At 36.2% G+C, this 24,411-nt stretch overlaps 1 protein-coding gene across 5 annotated transcripts; it reads right to left on the reverse strand.

Moving 5' to 3' along the window:
- Nucleotides 1-2,214: 2,214 nt before the first annotated feature.
- Nucleotides 2,215-12,386, reverse strand: LOC104218681 (protein GET1-like). Of its 5 annotated transcripts, none has more exons than XM_009769224.2 (7): nucleotides 12,103-12,379; nucleotides 11,353-11,432; nucleotides 10,285-10,355; nucleotides 9,724-9,794; nucleotides 9,553-9,568; nucleotides 9,316-9,365; nucleotides 2,215-2,592 (listed from the first exon to the last, which is right to left on the reverse strand). In XM_009769224.2, exons 1-7 carry the CDS (start codon nucleotides 12,208-12,210, stop codon nucleotides 2,521-2,523), a joined length of 468 nt encoding a protein of 155 aa, XP_009767526.1. In that variant the 5' UTR covers nucleotides 12,211-12,379; the 3' UTR covers nucleotides 2,215-2,520. The 5 variants fall into 5 exon arrangements, 4 of the variants coding, with proteins under 4 accessions (XP_009767526.1, XP_009767524.1, XP_009767523.1 ...); XM_009769222.2 differs by having other exon boundaries at nucleotides 9,553-9,634; XM_009769221.2 differs by having other exon boundaries at nucleotides 9,553-9,649.
- Nucleotides 12,387-24,411: the final 12,025 nt, after the last annotated feature.

Below are 24,411 nucleotides of genomic sequence, written 5' to 3' on the forward strand. Positions count from 1 at the left end.
AGTAATGCCGAGATTACTTATCCTTGAATTATTTCTTATCGACTATTTGGTTTGGTGTATTAAAAATAGCATGCATTTCCATTATTTTTTTAAAAAAAAAAGATATTGTTTGTTTACACACCTCCATGCTCTTTGGAAAAGGTTTTGAAAGGACAGTTATATCTTTATACATATTTATCTATGTATTAAATGCATGGTATTGTTAATATCATGATTTGCTATGTATAAAAATGATACCTAATTAAATAGGATGCATAACTAATATATGTATTAGGTATACATAGAATAAAAAATACTAGTACCAAACAAATGACTAATAATACTAAACTAATACATATATTATTTTTTTCCTTAATACATCCTACCAAACATCTCTATATATCTAAAGTTTGCAAAGTGCAGACAAATTTCAAAGTCCTTATTAAACTGGCATAAAAGAATGATGAGTCTTCTTAAGTCGATGGATGTCACATTACATTAACTTTCTGTGAGGTATCACTTGAGTAGGAGCCTCTGACTCCAATTCAAAAGTTGGAAGTCAAACCAAAATTTGGTGCATAAGTTTGAGGAATATTTTTTTAACGGGGGACCTAAGATGATCGATCAGTTAAATAATGACTTGAATGATAATTCTATATTCAAGTGGTAGTAAACTTTGATTTTTATCTTTTTGACAAGAAGCTTACTACTTTTAGCAATTTTCTTTCTTTTTAAAATTCGCACTCGTAGGGTGGGCGTCGGTTGGTTCAGTTCGGTTATGAATATTATCGGTGTAGCATATCGGTTATCGGTTTATAAATTTGATAAACCGATAACCGAACCGATAAGAAAGCGATTATCGGGTATCGATTAATCGGTTATCGATCATTATCGGTTCGGTTATCGGTTTACCCGATAAGATAACTCAATTTAGAGTTAAACAAAAAAGAAAAGACAATTCACTAGAGTTAAGCAAAAAAGAGAAGAACTAAAACGTACAACAAAACCGAAACAATTTCTGACCCCAAAAAGAATGGGAAAGATCAGCTCTTGGAATTTATTTATTTTAGAAGTCAAACCTACCCTAACCAAAAATCTACCGAACTTAATCAAACCCCATAAGCACTAATTCTTGAATTTACTTTATTTGATAGTCAACCCTAAAAGATTTTTAAACACTGAATTCATCAAATCACATAAGAAAAGTCACAAAGAAACACTAAACAAACAATTGATTTCAACATTATTACGTTCTTCAAGATTATAACTTTTTACAACTAAAAATACAAGGAAAGAATGAAGTGAAGCCCTAATATATGTATATACTTAAGGATAAAGTAGTAATTTCATTAATTCTTATTGGATTATCGGTTAACCCATTAACAAAATTGGCAAACAGAGGCCCAAATCGATAACCCAATAGTGAAAAAATTCTAAACGGTTATCGAATCGTTAACCCAATAACCCAATACCGATAACCCAATAAATAACTAACCATTCGGGTTATCGGTTTTACACAATATATGTCCAGCCCTACCTTCCTGTAATGGATGCTATCCACAGTGCAGCACAGCTTTTTGACAAAAGGAATATCACAAACTGTGATCAATTCTTCAGCATTTTCCCTTTTAGAGGACAAATTATCCATAAAGTGATGTATTAATTATTTAAAATTTTGGTTTAAAGTCTTTGCTATTGGCTAAAAGATGCCAAATTGGAGAACAGATGAAATTGTCCATAAGAATACAGGGAGAGGTGAAAATATTAGAACTCCAAAATATATATATGACTAGCTTGATCAAACCATGTCCAACTCTATCAACTTCTATGAGTTTACATTCTACACATTGAGAAAAAAACAATATATATTTCACAATTATATCACTTAAAAACTATTATTACAAATAATTCTCTTGATTAGCTAGTGACTCGGAAAAATGGCATGTAAAAAGTGTTAGAAATTAATTTAGTTCTGCTTAAGTAGGGTATTCAAGTATAAGCCAGAAAAGAGTTATCGAATTCCACGAGGGTAGCCACTTTCTTCTTTGACCCAAATAAGCATCACACAAAGAACAAAAAATGAAAGAAAAAAGAAGTGACTTAAAAGAACAAGCTGAATGAGTTAATAAGATTATTCATACTACTCCCTCCGTTTACTTTTACTTGGCACGTTTTGACTTTTTATGCCCCTTAAAAAAATAATAAATGAAATGCATAATGTAGACTTCCCCATCCTTGTGAAACAAAATCAGAAATGCTAACAATATATAACCTAAATAGACAATATTCAATCGAGTGAACAGCCTTATGCTTTCTGTGGCAATGGCACTGTTGGCACTACCATACAAACTTTATGCTTTACTCCTCACTAATAATCTTTTCAAAAATAAGACAGTAATCGATAGGTGATAAATGAACACCAGACAAATAAATAGTGCATGTTAATCGCAATCAAATAAATATATATCAGTAGGCAGACCATCTTGGTTCTTTTCAATTGATGTGTAGTTTCTTCGCTTCAAATTACTTTGCTCTCCTATCCTACTTGAATATTTTCCGGCAGATAAGTTTGCTGACTCTAGTCGAGAATATTAACCATGGAATGATTCCCACCTGCAATTACATTACACAAGTTAGCCATAACATTGTTCAAACAAAAGATAGGCAGCTTTGGAAATGGACGTAATTAATGAATACTGGCTTAAGATCATATCATATTGGCACATTCAACCAAATAGAAGTTGCAAAATGAATCAACAGAAAGTAAGAAAAATTAACAAAGACTGAGATCTTCAGAACTCTCAGGGTGTGTTGGGTACCAAGGAAAACATTTTCCAATTTGCCCATGTTTGGTTGGTTTAAATGTTTTAGAAAACATTTTTCTTATCAACTTATTTTCCTCCCATTGGAGGAAAATGTTTTTCTTATCAAGAGAAGGTAAAACATTTTCCAAAACTCCTTCTCAACCTTCCCCACCCTCACCAACCTACCCCACACCCACCCACCTAACCCCACCCCATGCCTACCCACCCCACCCCTGTCCAGAAATTAAGTGAGTACATCCTTCTCTTTGAGTTGTCGTAAAAGACAAATAATGGGTTTCAAGCCTACGAGAGTCAACCTATCAAAACAGTGCTTCTCCCAACATTCTATTTGGCCAAGCTTATTTTTCAGTCAAAAGTGCTTTTTTAGCCATAAGTACTTTTTTGCCAAAATTAACATGTTTGGCCAAGTTTTTTGAAGGAAAAAAGTGCTTTTGAGTAGAAGCTGAAGCACTTTTGAAGATGTGAAATTGAGCTATGTAAATGAGATCTGAACCTTAGTTCTTAGAGAAGAAGAAGAAGAAGAGAAGAAGATCTGTTATTCGTTATTGAAGAAATGAGCTGAAGACCCAGCTATATACAATTCCCTCACTTCTCACACGTGCACCTCACATGCCTAACTAACTTGTGTAACTAACTTCTTAACAGCTCATTAATCACAAACAACAGCTCACTAGTCTTTTAACTGCTCTGCTTCTTCTTATTCTATTACTACCCCTAGAGCTGGAGGGTAAAAGACATCGAGCACTCCTAGCTTGTACAGGAGAAGCTGATGCTGGCCAACTCCTAAACCTTTAGTGAGGAGGTCTGCAAGTTGAGCTTGTGTAGCAATGTATTTAGTTTCAATAAGCCCTTCTTTCACCTTTTCTCGGACAAAATGACAATCTATGTCTATAAGCTTGGGGCGCTCATGAAATGTTGGGTTTGCTGCAATTTGGATAGCTGCTTTGCTATCACAATGAAGTTGGATTGGTCTGGAGATAGGCATACTTAAGTCTTGCAGCAATCCAACTAACCATATAACTTCTGCCACACTAGCTGCTATGCTGCGATACTCAGCTTCTGCTGAACTTCGACTAACAGTGTGTTGCTTCTTTGACTTACATGAGATTAGAGAATCACCCAGCTTAATGACATATCCTGTGAATGACCTCCTAGTGTTAGGACAAGCTGCCCAATTCAGAGTCGCAATAGGCTGTCAACTGAGTGGCTGAGTTCTGGCTTAGAAAAACCCCTAAACCAGGACTACCTTTGATGTATCTCACCACCCCTAATGTTGCTTCCCAGTGTGACCTCTTTGGATGCTGCATGAATTGACTGAGTACCTGAACTGTGAAGCAAATATCTGGAAATGTGATGGTGAGGTAAATCAGTTTGCCAACCAATTTTTGATAATTGCACATGTCTTCAAGCAAAGGGTCATCAGCAGCACCAGTCACTTTGTCTAGTTCAGCTGAGTTAGTCTGGTATTGGCTTCAAGTGGTATTGTAGCTGGCTTTGCACCACTGAGTCCAACATCAGAGATTAGTTCTAAGGCATACTTTCTCTGATTGAGAAGTATCCCTTGCTTTGATCTCAGTACTTCAATTCCTAAGAAATATTTGAGTTCTCCAAGATCTTTGACTTTGAAATTGCTGTGCAGGGTCTTCTTGGCTTCTTCAATGAGGTCCTTATCACTCCCAATAATGAGTAGATCATCAACATAGATTAAAATGATCACAATACGTCCTCTCTGTTTAGTGAACAAAGAATGATCATGAGGGCTTTGACAATATCCTGCTTGCAACAAGACAGTAGTTAGCTTGATATTACATTGCCTCGATGCTTGTTTGAGGCCATATAAAGATTTCAAGAGCTTGCACACCCTATACTCCCCCTGCCTGTGAAAACCTTGAGGAAAATTCATATAGACCTCTTCATATAAATCTCCTTGAAGGAAAGCATTATTAACATCCATTTGGTATAAAAACCAGTTCTTTGAAGCTGCCACACTAATGATTGTTCTGACAGTGACCATTTTTGCAACCGGTGAGAAGGTTTCATGATAGTCTAGCCCTTCTCTTTGTGTGTACCCCTTTGCTACCAAGCGAGCTTTGTACTTGTCTATCTCCCCATTGGCCTTGTACTTGATTTTATGTACCCACTTTGACCCTATAGTCTTCTTTCCAGCAGGTAGCGGAACTAACTCCCAGGTTTTGTTCCCTTCTAATACATCAATCTCATGTTGCATTGCTTGAATCCAATTGTGATCACTAGAGGCCTCCTTGAATGATCTGGGCTCTGTTGGTATAGAGAAGGAGCCTAAGTAAGCTTGATAGGAGGGGTTAAGATGAGTGTAGGTCACATAATGGGATATAGGATAGGAACAATGTGCCTTTGGCTTGACAGTAGTGATGTAGTCACTAAGCCAAATTGGAGGTCTGATTGTTCTGCTTGGTCTCCCATGAGTGTGTTCTTCAATAGAACCATGTTGCTCATGATGTTGATCTGCTTGATCTTCTGTTGTTAACTCAACTGGTTGAGTTACAGCTTGATCAAATCCTGTAGCTGCAGGAGCTTCAAGTGTCTGTGGTTGATCCACTGCATCATCTGAGTCCAATAATGTATCTGGGAGATTAGCATCATCTGTGTCCAATGCTGCATCAAAAGGATCAGGTGAATCAATGGCTGAACTTTCCACAGCAGGTGCTGCTTCTCCTGGTTCAGGTATTGGTTCTGCACTAGTAGGATGTTGTTCATGAGTACCTCATGCAGGTGGCTGAATTATACCTGCATTTAAGGTCTCTTTAAACAGAAAAATGTCACATAATTCTTCTTGAGTCCCAGTTTTAAAAGGGAACAGTGATTCCTTGATCTGAACATCTCTGCTAACAAAAAATTGATGATCTTCAAGATCATATAACTTGTAACCTTTTTGAGTTTCTGAATATCCCACAAATACTATCTTCCTAGCTCTTGATGTGAATTTGTCACCTCTAGGTAACCTGCTTGCATAGCAGAGACACCCAAACATCTTTAAATGAGATAGTTAAGGTACCTTATCATGCAATAACTCAGATGGTGTTTTTCCTTACAGCACTGTGGATGGCAACCTGTTGATCAAGTATACAGCAGTTCTTCCAAAATTTTATAGGCATTGAACTTTGAAAGGTTAATGCTCATGCCACCTCTAGTATCTGTCTATGCTTCCTCTCCACAACTCCATTTTGTTGGGGAGTGTACGGACAACTGCTTTGATGAATCACACCATAGGAAGCAAGAAGCTCATTACATTTTGAATTAAAGAACTCACTACCATTATCACATCTAAGGATTTTAATATTCTTGTCAAATTGATTCTTTATTAAAGCAAAGTTCTTCAATACTACAAACACTTCACATTTAGATTGAATCGGACATATCCAAGTGTATCTGCTGTAATCATCCACTATGGTAACAAAGTAGTGCATTTTATCATATGTAGGTTTTCTGTATGGACCCCATACATCTAGATGCATCAATTGAAAAAGGCTACTTGATCTACTGTTGCTATTAGGAAATTTTAGTCAGCTTTGTTTTGCCAAGGGACAAATTTCACAGATCCTAATAGTTCAGCATCTACTTTATTCTTGACATCTACAATGTGTTGTATTGCTCCAATAGAAGGATGCCCTAGTCTCCAATGCCACAGCTTTCCACTATTGTCCTCCTTATGAATTGTTGCTCCCATTGCAGGTTTTATTGCCTCTTGCAATATGTACAATCCTTCCTTTTCTTAACCAATCCCCAGAACCTTCCCATTGTGGAATCCCTGAAACACACAAAAATCAGGAAAAAACAAAAGCCACACAAGAAAGTTGTTTTGGTTATCTTGGACACTGAAAGCAGATTAAACTTGAAATCTGGCACATGTAGTACATTCTCGAGCATATAGCTTCCTAAAATCATTGCATCTCCTATACTTGTGATTTCTGCTCTACCACCAGTAGGAACTTGAAATCTACTGCTATTTTGATCTCTCGGTGTTCTAAAAGTAGTCAGCAACTCCTTATATGGTGTAATATGATGCGATGACCCTGTATCTATTATCCATTCACAAGCAAAGTTGTTGGATAACAGTGAGGTCATACCTGCCATGTTACCTGCTATATTATCTGCATTGTCACTGGATGTTGGCTTGTTCAGCATATTCAGTATCTGCTGATACTGTTGTTCAGTAAAGAAATGACCTTGTGCCTTTGATGAATTCATGTTTTCTCCTACAACTGTAGAATTGGCAAAAGGTCTGAATCCGCCAGATTGTGCCCTTTTCTTCTTGCTCTTAAAATCCTGTGGGTAACCAACAATTTTCCTTAAGTGTCCCTTGTATCCACGATGCTCACAGATTACACTAGGCCTTTTAGGCTTCAAAACTTGATGTGTTATTCCTGCTAACATTGTCAATGGATCCTTATTCACATCTACCACACCTAGTAACCTTTGACTTTCCTCTTGAGACACTATTTCATAGGCTTCATTTACCGACACTATAGGTCTCCTTGCTAGTAGATTACTCTAGGATTCATTAAGTCCCATAAGGAACTGCAACAACCTTTGTGATCTCACGTGTACAACATAAGGTAAAGATTCCTCACAATCACAAGAAGGAAGTGGAGCTAAGACATCTAATTCATCCCAACAATCCTTTATTTTAGAGTAATATGAAGTAACAGAGTCAGTGCCCTGTCTCTAGGTAGCGATTTCAGTCCACAAATGAAATATCCTAGTCAAATTCGATCTATCAAATCGCTCCTCAAACTCACTCCATACCTTCTTAGCATTGGATGCATACACGATACTAGTCATCAATTCTGTCGCGACAGTGTTTCCTATCCATGACAGAACGATAGCGTTGCATTTCTCCCACTGCTCTGCCAATTCTCCTCTATACATACTTTTGGCACAGGTTCCATCCATAAAACCTAATTTTCCTTTGCCTCGAAGAGCCGATTTCATTGCTCTACTCCACAGAGTGTAATTATTTGGCCTTGTGAGTTTGAGCAGAATTAGGACTAGCCCAAGCGCATCTCCAGCTTGAGGATACAGCGGATGATTGTGGTTAAGTGACATTACCTCATTTCCAGCCATTTTTACTGAGATCTGACCTTCCTGTTCTTCTGCAACTCACAAAATTGCACAAATCTGTGCTTGTTCTTCTGCGAATATCGAATTTACAGTTTCTCAGAGCATCGAAGTTACCCGCTCTGATACCATGTGAAATTGAGCCATGCAAATAAGATCTGAACCTTAGTTCTTAGAGAAGAAGATCTGTTATTCGTTATTGAAGAAATAAGCTGAAGACCCAGCTATATACAATTCCATCACTTCTTACACGTGCACCTCGCATGCCTAACTAACTTGTGTAACTAACTTCTTAACAGCTCATTAATCACAAACAACAGCTAACTAGTCTTTTAACTGCTCAACTGCTTCTTATTCTATTAGAAGAAGCAGAAAAAGGTAGCTTCTCTCCAAAAACACTTTTTTTTGAAAAGCGCTTTTGAGAAAAATACATTGAAAAGCACTTTATAAAAGCTTGGTCAAACACGAACTGTTGCTTAAAAGTGCTTTACTGCTTTTCAAATTAATTAGCCAAACACAAACTACTTTTCACCAAAAGTACTTTTTGAAAAGCCCTTTTGACAAAGAGTGTGTCTGGTATAACAGAAAATAATTTTCGTGAAAAATGTTTTCTTGGAAAACAAGTAGTAATCTAATTCATTTTCCGGTGTTTGGTACGCAAATTAAGAAAAATAAATTCTCGAGAGTATTCATAAATAATTTAGATATAATAAACATGAAGCCATAAACTTTCGAATCCACAGATTTCATAAACTTCCAAACCGCAAAACTTTCAAAACTGCGAAATTTCAAACCCGTAAACACCCAAACACATAAACTTCTGAACTCATAACTTTGGAACTTGTAAAATTTTGAACCTTTAAACCGAAAAATAAAACTTAAAAATATATTTAAAAATATTTTTTTCAAACATGTAAACTGAAAGATGAAAAAACCAAAATTGAAAATATGTAATAAAAAAAAATATCGGGGGGAGGGGGCAGTTAGGGTGGGATGGGTGGTGCAGAAAAACGAAAAAACAGAAATTTGAAATTGCAAAAAAGAAAAATAAGGTAAAAAAATAATTTTTTTTGCCGGGGTGGGGTGTAGGGGTAGTAGGGTGGGTGGTAACAGAAAAACTAAAATTTGAAAAGAAAAAAAAAGCCTTTTTGGAGAGAGAGAGTGGGATGAGTTGGTGAGGGTGGGGAAGGTTGAGAAGGAGTTTTGGAAAATGTTTTCCTTTTTCTTGGTAAGGAAAACATTTTACTCCATACCAAACACACCCAAAAGCATTTTTCAAAATAAGTAGATTTTAGAAGCATGGCCAAACAGGCTAAGACTCACACCCAAGACTTAAGCTCGTTACTACTTCATATAGTCACAGTTCTCCGAAAAAAGAAATTTCCAATGAATGCTAAATCCTCAAGGTAATTACCATGACGTTTTCATTCATATGACCTCCAGCTCGCCAAGACAATATCTTACCTGCAACGTGGAAGGTTATAGAAGATATCAGTTTCAAACATGCAAACAAATTAAGGCGGTGAAAGCAATTAAATGTGTATTGTGTCCACCTGTCACATTGAAAGGCACAACATAGCAGATTAGTGAATATGAATTTCAAGACATGCAGGTGTCGAGAAACCAAGCATACTAGAGGATAACACATTACCAAAAGGTTGCACGAGCTGCTTAGGTATGGAAGCCACAGGGATACGCCAAAACCATATAATCAGCAACAAGTACATTAGAAACTGTGTGATCAGCAGCTGATTAATTATCTTACAGTTAAAACAAAGGCTGCAAAAGTCTTGACTACCAAATTAAAGATTGCATGCATTACCTTTAAGATAATCAGGGTCTTTGTGTGTGAATCATATGACGATTTCATTTCTTTTCTGAGTTTTTCATGATCTGTATGGCACCAAATGTAGTAATTGAGAGTAAACAAAAACATCAACACTAAACGTACCTCAATCGCAAACTAGTTAAGATAGGTTATATGAATCCTCAATATCCATCTGGATTAATCTTGTACCCAATAATTTGGATTTAACAACAAATTAAAGGTTTTTTCACTAGGGGATCTCTTTACTTTTTGACTGGCATACAAATCCAAAACAAACTAGAACACATTCGGCAGAAAAGGATGAAATGTTAGTCCACCAACATGACTAAACTATCATCCCAACTAGCTAATATCACCTATTTCATTCTTATGCATCCATTATGTTCTATTCTTTGCTAAATCCACATAGGTTTATAGGTCAAATAGTTTTAAGTCCTAACAATAGGCAGGTGTATTTGGTACTTCAATATGAGCTAATTGTTCATGGAGTAGAATACATTGTCAATGGAACTGATAATTTGCTCTGAGATGACTATAACAGCTATTATGCCATACTTTTTACAAGTTCCTGCTCCTTGGCTGCTGCCATCCTCCTTAGTTTGGCAGCTTGAGCAAACGTTGAAGGCCTGAAATCAATATGAAAACAACATAAAGTTTTACAAACCATAGATACTGTACAAAATTAGCATGATCTAAAAAGTGAATTATCAACAAATGGCAATTCTCATTTTCTTAGATAAAAGCCCAGAAGGAACAGAAGAAATACTAGTATTTTGGTTGGAAAATTACTATTATCAGAATTATCAGCAACCTACTAGAAATACTATTTTGGCTAATTAGACATCATAACTTTTACCATAACGGGGGAATTACAGATATCATTCATGTGTCTACTTAAACCTACAATTTTGGTTTGCACCATCTATCATTACTATCGACACATAGTTTTCCATTCAATATAGCTTGAAAAACTAATGATACTCCACCCTTTGCAATATGACACTCTTTCCTTTTTGGAACATTCAAAAATGTTAGACACCATTTTATTTTCATACACTTTTCACAACCTTCAAGAATTGAAATTTATTAAATAATTCAAGCTTTGAACTTTGATATAATATTTTCTTTATCAAACTAGATCTTCAACAATTACTTTAACATTTTCGTTCATCATCAATTTTACAATATAAAAGTCAAATTAAAATCTTAAACTCAACCGCCAGTAAAATATCAACATATAGAAGGATGTAATTTGTCACATTCATGGAGAAAATTATAAAAAGTAAATATTGGTCAAGATAAGCTTTAAATATAGTCATGTAGAAAAAAATATAACACTCTGTGCAGAGGTAGAACAAGAATTTTATTTCTATGGGTTCTCAATCACGTTTAACTACTGAATCCATCACCTTATTCGGGTTATGGGTTCATAGTTCAATATTTTCAACAATTCCAATGAATTTTACATAGATAACTCCAGATCTAGGCTAAAAGATTTGAACCCATAACTATACTACTGGATACGCCACGTGGAAAACTCCAAAACGAATTACAATAGAAGACGTTGAATTCCTACCCAAGACTACATAAATATTAGTTACTCGAACAATTGGAATCACTTACTGCGACATGGCATTCGCCTCCTTTAGCAGCTGCTTAATTTCTGCGCGCAATTGCAACTCCCCGGCATTTACAGAAACTCTCTGAAAACAAAGATTGTTATATTAGACATAAGACAGTAGCAAAACAATTAACTGTTTAAGAAAAAAGAGTAGGAGATTCATGATTTATCTACAAACGGATTTGTGTTAACTGGTGACAAATCAACCATTCAAATACTTGACAGCTCAATTAAAAACAACTTTCTCCATAGCAAATGAATATTCAGCAATTGATGGTATTTTCTGCGCGTGTGTATATATATGTACACAGACACACACAGTCTTTCACTTCCCAGACACTGAGACACACTGTACGTATGTATTCATATCTTATCATTGTGAAATTAACATAAACCAAACGAAAAATACCAAATGAGTTTTAAGTTATATACTTGTATAGAATCTTCTACACTATCAGGTCACACAGAGAATATCTACAGGTAAGTCTCTTAAAATGTTACCTGCTAACCTGATGGTGTAAAAAATTCTTACATCAGACTTAGAAAATAGGTGACAAAATCAAGAGTGTATGAGATGAGAAAGTACATCTCCATAAATTATAAATACACACTTATAATGTTGTACATGGATGCTATAATATACACACACATGCAGACATATACAGATATGTATCTAAACAGCAAATCATTGTAAAATTAACATAAACCAAATTTAAAAAATCTAAAAAAGAGGTGAAAATTAAGAAAAATACACTCATATTGATTTCGACATAGCGGGAGAGGTACTGAACAGCGACGACAATAAAGAATATCATCGGCGCGGCTACCGATCCTTCAAGTTTCACCATTGATTCTTCCATTTTCGCCTCTGAGGATTTTCCGCTCCAAGGGCTTTCTCCTGCTTAGCTATTTTGGCTTTGTGGATTCATGTCTGCTTCATTTTCGTTGCCTGTGCAGCCAATATGTCCGCAGATCTTTCGTGCTTTTTTCTCCAGTTTTCTGACACTTTTGGCTTTTGCCTTTTGTTTTGAAATTTTCATTATTTTTCTTGTCACGTATTTTAGATTACCTCTGAAAAAGTCAAAAGAAAAATGGCAAAGAAATTTGGGCCACTCGAAAATATGGCTTTGTAGAGTGGACAGTGAGAAATTCAAAAATAGCCACATTTACATGTGATCGTTCAAAAATAGCCACAGTTTCAAAGGTAACCGAAATTTAGCCATTTTTCATGTAAAGATAAATTTGAACGAAAATATTATTCAAAATCCGGAAAAATACTCCAGCATAATATATTGGAGTTCCAGTATAATATATCGGTCCAGCATAATATACAGGAGTTTGGAGCACCGGTGCTCCAGTCTCCAGTATATTATACTGGAGCCAGCAAAGTATATCGGTCCAGCATAATATGCTGGAAGTTCATACACAGGTGTACCGAACTCCAGTATTATGCTGGACCGGTCTTTGTTGCAGCAAAATAGTGGTTATTTTTCATTGACTTGGTAAACGTTGGTTATTTTTGAATGATCAATCCAAAAACTGGCTAGAACGTGCTATTTTAACGAATGGACAGGCCCATTAAACTTGGATTGGTCCAAGTAGCCGCTTGTAGCATTTCTATTCAAAAAATATTCAGTTTTTTAAAGTTACTTAAAATTAATTAGTTTTGGCACACATTAGACTAATAGGCCAAACTTCAAAAATCTGTTAAGAAATTAAGCTTAAAGTAACAATATAAAACAAGATAATGAATATATAGAATAAGAGATAACTTTCTTATTTCATCAAGTGTTTAAGTGTATACAATATTATTTTTCATCTTCTATTTATATTATTATATGGAGGTATGCAAAAGAATGTCATAAACATGGCATTAAGCATTTGAGATCATGGAGAAAGATCATGGGGAGGTTATGGAAGCATGGGAGTTACAACCATAAGTATTGGAGTAGTGGGAGTTATGGAGATAATGTGGAAAAGTAGTAGGTATTATTCCTTTGGTGGTTATGGATATCCACCATAATTTAATATTTTATAACACTCCCCCTTAGATGTCCATAGATAATGTGACTCGTTAAAACCTTACTAGGAAAAAACCCTGTGGGGAAAAAATCTCAGTGAAGGAAAAAAAGTACACATATCTAGTAATACGCATTACTTGCTGCCTCATTAAAAACCTTGACAGAGAAACCTAATGGGGTAAAATCTTAGCCAAGGAAAAAAGAGTACAATGCATATTTGTCTCCCCTGATGAAAACATCACTTTATTTCTCCGAGATGACGTGTTCCCATCCTGTATATCAACTTCTCAAATGTTGAGTTTGCTCATGCTTCATTTAGCAGAACCACCAAACTATCAAGTGAACAAATTTGTTGAACATCTATTTCACCGTTCAGTAAAAAATGTGTCTGATAAAGAACTTTGATGAAATATATAATTAATCATGTCTCCTTCAATATATCCTTCTTTCAATTAAGATAAGAAAATATCATCGTCTTCACTATTATTGGAATCTTCTCTGCAAAGAAAAGCCACACATCCGTTGTGTGTTGAGTCACTTGCTTTATCAGCTACTAGTATATTGACATGACTTGAATAAGTATCAACAATTGATTGCATTGTAAAATAATAATATGGCAGTACCCTCACATACAAATAGATTGTTTGAAGAATGAACTTTAGAAAATATTTGCATTTGTTTAACCAACAAAACCTTGATAATATTTGTTAGATTAAACAAATCATATCAAAGATTCCTTTTTCAAAATAATACTAATAGTATTTCAATATCTTCATATAGGAATAAAATTATATCTCGCTCGCATATTGTTATACTCATGGTTCTAGCAAGATACATTAGTACACCACTTACAATAGACACAAGAATAAAGCATGTACACCCATGATTTCCAATCCACATAAGTATTTGTTGAAGCTTTATTTAATAAATTTCTTGGGAACCTTAAAATGCTTCAGAACAGTTCAAATCCTTCAATGAATTTTATATACGCATATCAAAATTATTCAGGTATTGCCAGACTAAAATTTGAAAGCAACTGCTGATGTCGCCCAAACTCACACCACAAGTATATGTAGTAAGGCGGTCGAAGTAATAATAAATCCCAACACGAGTCAGGGTAGAATCCTCAGGGAGTTAGAATTGAGATTATGTATATTTAGTGCAATTGTGTGATGTGCCTCAAATTACTCTTCCACATTCTTATTTGTTGTTGTTTTTAATTCTACTATTGATTGAAAATATGAAACTAGGAGACAATATTTTTTTATTTTGGTTGTTTTTCAAATGGTAAAATATGTAGGGTCATAACTTCCACCCAGGTGGTTACCTAATGGGTTGTAAATTCTAGGGCAATTTTGATTAGTCGAGGTTGTAATACAGCAATCACACGTAATTACCCACTCTATACCTCTCGGTAGTTTGAGTGATTTTGCCCAATTTGGCCTTCTCAAGTCCAAATGGGTATTGCACAAAATAAGTGATATATGCTCAAGTTGGGTCATACTATCTCTAGGTTTGAACCTTTAATTGGGTCTATCAATTTCTCGAGTTCACCCCAATTTCTTGTTAGTCAAGTTTTCCTAGACTTAGTCTCTTTTTCTCAAGTAGAGACTAAGTCAAATAGGCGTGAATCAATATTTGCAACCATTGATTCTAGAATTCAAGCATGAGCAAGGCTAAATATCACTAACCCAATCACAAAAAAGCCCTAAATCAAATACCCTTTAGGTACCCACACTAGGGTTGGGCCACAACCCTAGCTAGAAATTTAGCTACTCATGAAAATTGAAGAAATACAATAAGAATTTAAGATAGAATGCATAATAATTGATTAGAGAAAGAAAATCTAATGTTTAGACGCTAATCTAGTACAAAATTACTCAAAACAGTAAAGAAAACAGCTCAGGCGCTCTCCCAATACAAAACTTAACCTAAAAATAACAAAAAGTTCTATTTATACTAAGCTGAAAATATCTGACAAAAATGCCCCTACAAAGGTTGTGCGGCCGCATAATTCTAGTGCGATCTGCACAATGAGCTTCTGCGGCCGCACAATTATCGTGCGGTCCGCATTCTTTGGAACTTGGGCTTGGAACTTTGGGGCTTCTGTGGTCTGCATAAAAATGAGTGCAGATGCGCTTCTGATTATGCAGTCGCACAAAAATGATGCGGTCCGCATGCCTTCAGCTGGCCCAAAGAGTACTCTCTGAATCTCCTCTCTACGGCTGCACTGCTGGCCTTTTTGCCCTATTTTGATTCGTGTTCACTTTTGACTCCTTTATGAGTTTATTTTGACTTCATTGTCTTTTTCCCCAATATTCCTGCAAGTAAGCACATTTCGTTAGTTTTTGGGAATACCTTTAAGCATGTTTGAGCTAAAACGCAAGTAAAATAGAGCAAATAAGAGGTCAAAATCCCTACTTATCAATTCCCTCAAACATAAGCTTTTGCTTGTCCGCAAGCAAATAGGCAATTCCCACCTCCACTAGAAAAAGAGATATTTCAACTAGCCTAAGGTGAATCAATTACACATCAATTGGGACCAACAATTACCCACAACACATATGAATTATCAACAACACAATGATTTGACTTTTTGAGTACAATAGTTCCAGTATGACACTAGAGCATCAAGAGTTGACTCTATTCATCAAGGAAGCTCGCTCTTTCACGTAGGTCATTGCGGATCCCAAGCTCCTCCTCCTCTACTCTCCATTAGCAAATCTCACTTTAGACTGCAACACTTGAAGCAAAGATTGTGAAAAGTTCGCTCATCTCTCTCAAAAGAACGTCACAAGTCCGGCTTTAAGTACCATAAGATTACCCCTTATGTAAATCACCACTAATGTAAGCTCACTCAACTTGAAATTATGTAGGGCTTTTGCGGGATATAATGAAGACTTTTGGACCAAGGTAGGACTTGTTGAAAATATAATGGTTTCATATTTCCTTAAGCACTCCATATTCTCTTTTTGGCTCATACTTTCTCGACTCTTTGAGTCATTTTCTTCCTCCTCGGGGGAACTAGAGAGACGTAATGTCACTCTTTCTTGATCATGACATTCATTTTTCTCCTTTTCTATTTACTTCAGCCTTTCATCCTTATTTTCTTTTGAATTCCCTTCAACTTTTCACTTTATTCACTTTCTTTTGGTATTTTTCTTTTTATTCTTTCTTTCTTTTCTTTGCCTTCCCTTTTCTTCATTTCTTTCTCTTCTTTGTACCTTTTATCACTTCAAACTCCTCGTCTCTCTTCCAAACTTATGTTTTTGCCAATTGTATTCTCACGAATGCTAAGGAAAGATTAGGTTCCAAAAGAGGGTTATTACAAAACGGATAAAGGCTTGTAACGTGGTTATTAAAAGAAAAAGGGCTTAGGCTTGAAGGGGTTAACTAGGGATATCACATTGTTAGGCTATGGAAAATTTCAAATTGGATCAAGGAGAGCCTACAATCATTTGTCAAGCCAAGCTACACTTAGAATTTTGCCTAGAAAAATATTTGGGGCAAGTTCTAGACCTTTAGCACGGGTACTTGGACTTGCAACTAAACATCTCACCTCTCACGCTTCTGGATCGCTAAGGAGAATGGAGTCGAGGGCTCACAACAACCCTAGCTAAGATTGAGAATCACAAATGGCTCGACTGAACCATTCGATGACTGTTTAAATAAACACAAGAGTCAAAAGGTCACAACTAGAACTATTTTCTACCAACATCTTGTTTTTAACCATACAATCATAGGTAAATGTGTTGATACCAACTGAAGCATGCTTGAAACCCTTTTATTCATTACTACTATATTTGCCTAAACATAAAAGAAAACGAGCTCAATCCCTTAAGAAGGTTGTCATGCCATCCATCGTTGGGAAGAGCCACCCGGTTCACACAAAATCTATATTTGGAAAGAAAACCGAAGGCTTATTGTTCACACAAAACGACAGAGAACGTAACAAATCAAAAAGAAGCTACTAAAGTAGATAAGAAGTTATACTACTAAGAAGGACAAAGTAAAGAAGCTACAAAATAAACTACGAAAAGTAAGAAAAAATTAATATACAAACCAAAAGGAAATGAGGGAATGAATATATACATCAATTCTAAAGGGACGAATATATACATACCAAAGGAAAAATAAAGATAAAAGAAAAATAGTGTAATAGTTATTACATGCCAAATTTCAATGTAAGTCAATCAAAATAGCACCCCCCCCCCAAATGAAAATAAGCATTGTCCCAATGCTTAATAAAAATAAGAACAAGGAAAGGTAGAGAGTGAAGAAAACACTATATGTGGTCTCGGTATCCATGGAATCCATTGCACCATCAGGCTCCTCTAGCTGAATCTCATCATCTCCTAGCTGAGGGACAACTGGGTTGCTGAGCATCTAGATCATCTCTTCAGCAATGTGGGTAGTCACAATCGGCTCTTCAGACTGGCCGGTTGCTGCCTCTGGTGCCTCGGGTACTGATGCTGGTATTGTTTGTGCTGCTGGGTCACCCTCCATGAGTAAATCCAATGGTAGATCTCCAGCAGATGCAATCTTCTCAATCTCTTTGCTCAGCTTCTCTACCGACTTCTTTGATGCCTGAGACCTCTGCATCTTCTTGGCCTGTTTGCCTAAATCCTTAATGAACTTACCATGCATCTCTAGAGTATCCAAGATGGTCTTTTGGTTGTCTAGAATCTTCTTTAATGTTTCCTCCACTGATGGAGGTACCTATGGCTCTGTTGGGACTACTGGGGCGGAGGACGGTGCTACAACATCACTGGATTGGGAGTCGGGGTCGAATCCTCAGAGAGTTAGAATTGGGATTAGGTATATAACAACAACAACAACTACCCAATAAAATCCCACATACTGGGGTCTAGGGAGGGTAATGTGTACGCAGACCTTACCCCTACCTCGATAGGGCAGGGAGGCTGTTTCCGATAGACCCTTGGCTCAGAAAGACGGAAATAAAAAAAAACAAGAAAAGAGAATTCATTAGTAACTCCAGTAGAAACCGTAATAGTAATAGAAGCATAAAAACCAAAAGATGAATGACATGCAATAAAAGTAACCAGACTCTAAGGCCCGGGGCTAAAATAAACAATAAGAATAGTGTGAGTTCAACATAAACTACAAGCCATCTAAGATCAACCCTAATCCAACCCCGCCTCACCCCCGGTATGAAATAAAGAAAGCTTTATTGCCCCTATCCTACAACCCTAATGCTTGACCTCCAGGCCTTCCTATCAAGGGCCATGTCCTCGGAAATCTGCAATCGTACCATGTCCTGCCTAATCACCTCTCCCCAATACTTCTTAGGTCTCCCTCTACCTCTTCTCGTACCCAAATTGGGATTAGGTATACATTTAGTGCAATTGTGTGATGTGCCTCAAATTACTCTTCCACATTCTTGTTTGTTGTTGTTTTTACTTCTACTCCAAGCTAATGATTGCAAATATGAAACTAGGAGACAATATTTTTGGTTTTGGTTGTTTTTCAAATGGTAAAAGATCTAGGGTCATGACTTCCACCTAGGTGGTTACCTAACGGGTTGTAAACTCTAGGGTAAGTTTGATTAGTCGGGGTTGTAATATAACAATCACACGCAATTACCCACTTTATACCTCTCGGTAGTTTGAGTGATTTTTCCCAATTTGGCTTTCTCAAGTACAAATAGGTATTGCACAAAACAAGTGATATATGCTCAAGTCGAATCTTACTATCTCTAGATTTGAACATTTAATTGGGACTATCAATTTCTTGAGTTCACCCCAATTTCTTGTTAGCCAAGTTTTCCTAGACTTAGTCTCTCTTTCTCAAGTAGAGACTAAGTCAAATAGGCATGAACCAATAATTGCAACCATTGATTCTAGAATTCAAGCATGAATAAGGCTAAATATCACTAACCTAATCACAAACAAGCCCTAAATCAAATATCCATTAAATACCCACACTAGGGTTAGGCCACAACCCTAGCTAAAAATTTATCTACTCATGAAAATTGAAGAAATATAATAAGAATTTAAGAGAGAATGCATAATAATTTATTAGAGAAAGAAAATCTAATGTTTAGAAGTTAATATAGTACAAAATTACTCAAACAATAAAGAAAACGTCTCAGGTGCTCTCCCAATACAAAAATTAACCTAAAAATAACAAAAAGTTCTATTTATACTAAGATGAAAATATCTGATAAAAATGCCCCTGCGAAGGTTGTGCGGTCGCATAATTCTGGTGCGGTCCGCACAATGAGCTTCTGGGGCCGCACAATTATCAAGCGGTCCACTGGGCTTGGAACTTCGGGGCTTCTGTGGTCCACATAAAAATGAGTGTGGTCGCGCTTCTGATTGTGCGGTCGAACAAAAATGATGCGGTTTGCACTCCTTGACTTTGGACTTGAACCAAGCTCTCTGATTCTTCACTCCTATGGACCGCATAATAGTGAGTGAGGCCGCACAATTTTGGTGCGGTCCGCATGCTTTCGGCTGGCCCAGAGACTACTCTCTGAATCTCTTCTCTGCGGTCGCACTAGAATTGTGTGGTCCGCACTACTGGCCTTTTTGCCCTATTTTGGTTCTTGTTCAGTTTTGACTCCTTTATGAGTTGATTTTGACTTCTTTGGCTCGTTTCCCAATATTCCTTTAGGTAAGCACATTTCGTTAGCTTCCGGGAATACCTTTAAGCATGTTTGAGCTAAAACGCAAGTAAAAGAAAGCAAATAAGTGGTCAAAATCTCTACTTATCAACTGCATCCACCACAAGAGAACATGTTTCCATATAATCAATGCCAGGATATTTACGAAAAATCTTGTATCATTCCACTGGCTTTATACTTTCAGATGTTAGAACTATCAATCCAAAACTTCACATTTACAAAAAGTCAATCTTGATTGCGTATTTTTCATTGACCAATCATTTATTTGTCCATGTTTTATGACAGATTTGAGCTCAAGATCCTCATCAATATTAATAAAATTGAGCGCTGCATTATATCAACAATATCATTGATGATCATTTTATATCAGTTCTATCGTTACTCAATAAAGACATAACTTATTGAGATCTTTTTATCTCATTATTTTTAGGTACCTGAGCCTCTCCTATGAGGTCTTATGAAGTGTTATGTCGTGGTTCTATTCTATAACACTTGCCTCCTTATTATGACCATATTAAATATTTTCTCCTCTCCTTTTTCAAGGAATTTTATCTTTGGAATCGATTAGTCTATTGCGCTTCATGCGTGCCATAGATCCTGTACATCATGAACTTTATACTATTTTGAGCATTAGCCACTGAAATATAACATTTAGCTTTGGGTCAGCAAATGCCCCCGCAATATTTTGCAAGTGAATTACCACTTGGACTTCAAGTTCACATTTGCTTGCACTCATAATAATTCATTCCACGTATCACTTTTTCAGCTGCCCATTTTCTCCCTCTAATGTTGGGATCACCAACACATATCCCAATCTTCTTTGAGAATCCATATCTTTGCATTGTGGTGGAAATAATTAAATCATATAGCACATCCATATTTCTAGATAAAAATTATTTGGTTCCTGACCCTGAACCAATTATGATAGAGAGAATGTATCATAACTTGGCTAGATGCATACAAGTGCTGATGTATATTAAATAATACTCCCTCTGTTCCAATTTATGCGAACATGTTTGACTAGGCACGGAGTTTAAGAAAAAATAAAGACTTTTGGAATTTATGGTCCTAAACAAGTTAAAAAGGGGCCCAGAGTATTTGTGTGGTTATAAAGCTTCTCATTAAGGGTAGAATTGTAAGTTTAAGCTAAATTATTTCCAAATTTAGAAAAGGGTCATTCTTTTTTTAACGGACCAAAAAGGAAATAGGTTCACATAAACTGGAACGGAGGGAGTGCGTCTCATACCAAATTTCATTTTGGGAGTTTTGTTCTCATAACCAATGGTTTAACTATAAATCGAGGCATATAATTTCTGCTAAATCAACTTGGATTTAAACCATCATTATCAAGATACATCATAAATTACATTCTGGAACTGTGCTCTAATAATTTGAGCAAGCAACGCTGCAAAAGCCAAACTGCAAGTTGATAACAGATGCAAATGTGACCATACAATAGATGCATCTATCAAAATCATATAATAGTAAACGATCCACATGGCAGGTGACTGGACCCTTATATTTATCACCTTTTATTTGTACTAGAAATCAAGGGATTCAATCCCAACCTTAATTGGTATATCATAAGAATAAGCAACACAAGAGAATTCTTGAAGAATTTTCTATTTCTTCAATATATGCCAATGTGAACTCTCAATTAATTTGTCGCATTCTAATTGAACCGGGATGGCCAATCAGTCATGCCAATTGATATTTGTTTAAATAAACCTCTAGTTTACTTGTGGCATGTGATTCCAGCATAATGCTTATATTTGTATAGTACAAATAGAAGAAAAATCAGGTAATCTTTCATATTTACTAGGTATGATTATAGTAATATGAAGATATTCAATCTTCCTTTTATTTATAGTTTCAATATGCGGTATGCCAACAACTTTGGCTAATACATTTGAAACTCAAAAAGTTTCTTTCGAGACTTACTATAATATCAATATCATGAACAATTTCATTCATCTGGGTAGTAACAAATTAGTTCTTTCGGAGCTCTTAACTGCTTTTGTACTACATGATGTTTTATCACACCATCCATATGGTGAATTTCTCATTCACAAAGTAAATCATATCATATAATTGTTATGGTTAAAAACATCATAAACAAAATCATTTCTTACTTTAGTTTTGCCTTTAATAACTTTTTGGAAGGCATGGCAAAATATTTTTTAGCGTACCATATGTACGCGACCATTGGCATATTCATGTAACAACATTGCAATATACATATCTTTATTTCTCTCAAACCTACCTTAGATGTGAGTTGTGGTATTTAGCCAACCATACATAAGCACATTATTATGCATAATGTTTATAACATATATATTTTCACATTCGCTTTCAAGAATGAGTCTGCATTTACAATGCTCATCACAAGTCACATTTTCAAGGAATGGACTATAATCATGTGAGCTTGTCTCGTATTGACATATCACATTGATACAAATTTCCTTCACCTTTGAAGGATTATTTTGAGAACCCTTATTGTTCTTCTTTTTACAAATATCATAATGATGACTATTATTATTTTGATCTTTGGCATGCCCCCGTTCATTGGTCAATCACTTGTCTTCATTTAGACTTATTATGCACCTCTATCACATTCACTTCTAGAATGGAACAAATCAAGTGGGACAAGCTTCGTGCTTTTTCATGAAAAATACATTATTTTTCTTTAGTCATCATTGTCACACCTCCTTTTTCCGCACCCGAGGGGGCGCAGGGGAGTTATTTCCAATTAAAGGACAATCGAAACGGGATTTATTTGTTTATTTCAGAGTCGCCACTTGGGAGATTTAGGGTGTCCCAAGTCACCAATTTTAATCCCGAATCGAGGAAAATAATGACTCTATATTACAGTCTGCGTACCAGAAATCTAGATAAGGAATTCTGTTAACCCGGGAGAAGGTGTTAGGCATTCCCGAGTTCCGTGGTTCTAGCACGGTCGCTCAACTGTTATATTCGGCTTATTTATCTGATTTTAAAATACAATTATGAACCAATGTGCCAATTTTAACTTTTAACCGCTTTATTATTATTGTATTTACAAGAATGTGAACATCGCTTAAAACACGTCTTTGGACTGCGTCACATGAAATGCACCCAAAATCCGGAACGCATTTTGTTTGATGTTTTGAGATTTGGATTTGGGTCGCATGAAATGCACCCCCGAGCTTAAGAAAGTAAATTATTAAACACGCGCCTAAAGAGACTATCGCGTTATTATTTTGCGGAGGCCGTGAAATTCGCTAATCGACCCTCCTGAATTCTAAGTAATTTTAAACAAGTATTTGCTGAGGGCCCCGCAATTTGTATTTTTTATTCGGCGAGGCTCATCTCATTCTTATTTTTTAAAAGGAATTTGCAACGTCATAGAAATGCATCTCATACCGCGTCACAGTCAATGTACCCGTGATTAAAGACACATTTCGATTTCGTTGAGATTTGGATTTGGGTCACATAAATGTGCACCCGAGTTTAGGGAGTTAACATTATTAAAGGCGCGCCTAAAGCAACTAACGCATTATTATTTTTTGGTAGGGCCGTGAAATTTGCTAAAACGGCCCGTCCCGGAATCTAAGTATTTAATACATATATTTTGTGAGGGCCCCGCAATCTGTACATTTTTTCCGACGAGGCTCGTCTCATTTTATTTATTTTTATTATTATTTTTTATTCATTTTTTTTGTAATTATTTATTTATTTTTAAAGGATGCCATTTTTATGTCTTTAACAATACTAAAACTTACGGCCTCTTTACAACTAAAATCCCATGACTTGTTAGAAGTTTAATAAAAAGAGTTTAGCGAATGAAGGTTTCGGGAGTAGTAACAGCATGTACTAATACTAATTTTTGTCCGAAGGACCCAAGCAAAAGGAAGGGCGAACCGATTAACATCAAACTTGTGTCATAGAACAACTAATCCAACTTAATTAAATGACATCAAATAAACAAGGATAACATAACATAAAAATGAAGCAAAACACATACAGTGAAATATGGGCAGAGAATTATTATGCGAATTTTTTTTATATTGCATCTTCGAATATTTAACGTAGCATTTCCTTATCTAACTTGAGGTTTACTAACCTTTGAACCTCGGCAAACTCAGGACGACAAACACGATTCCGACGGAGCTCAAGCCGGACCTCTCTGAACGAAGAACAACGATGGAACCTCGGACAGCAACTCGACGTACCGGACCTCGACGAACCAAAGTCGACCTCGACGGAAAAACAGAAAACTCGGCCAAGGCCGAATTGCAGCCACCAACGGCTGCTCACGATAAGATGAACAATGTCGATAGTAGTAAGGTCGATGCAAGGAGGCTGCTGACGGGCTTGTTGTGCCAGTGGTCGAGGGCTGTTTGTTGGTGGTTTCG

The sequence above is a fragment of the Nicotiana sylvestris genome, chromosome 2, assembly GCF_000393655.2.
Source record: "Nicotiana sylvestris chromosome 2, ASM39365v2, whole genome shotgun sequence".
Taxonomy (NCBI): domain Eukaryota; kingdom Viridiplantae; phylum Streptophyta; class Magnoliopsida; order Solanales; family Solanaceae; genus Nicotiana; species Nicotiana sylvestris.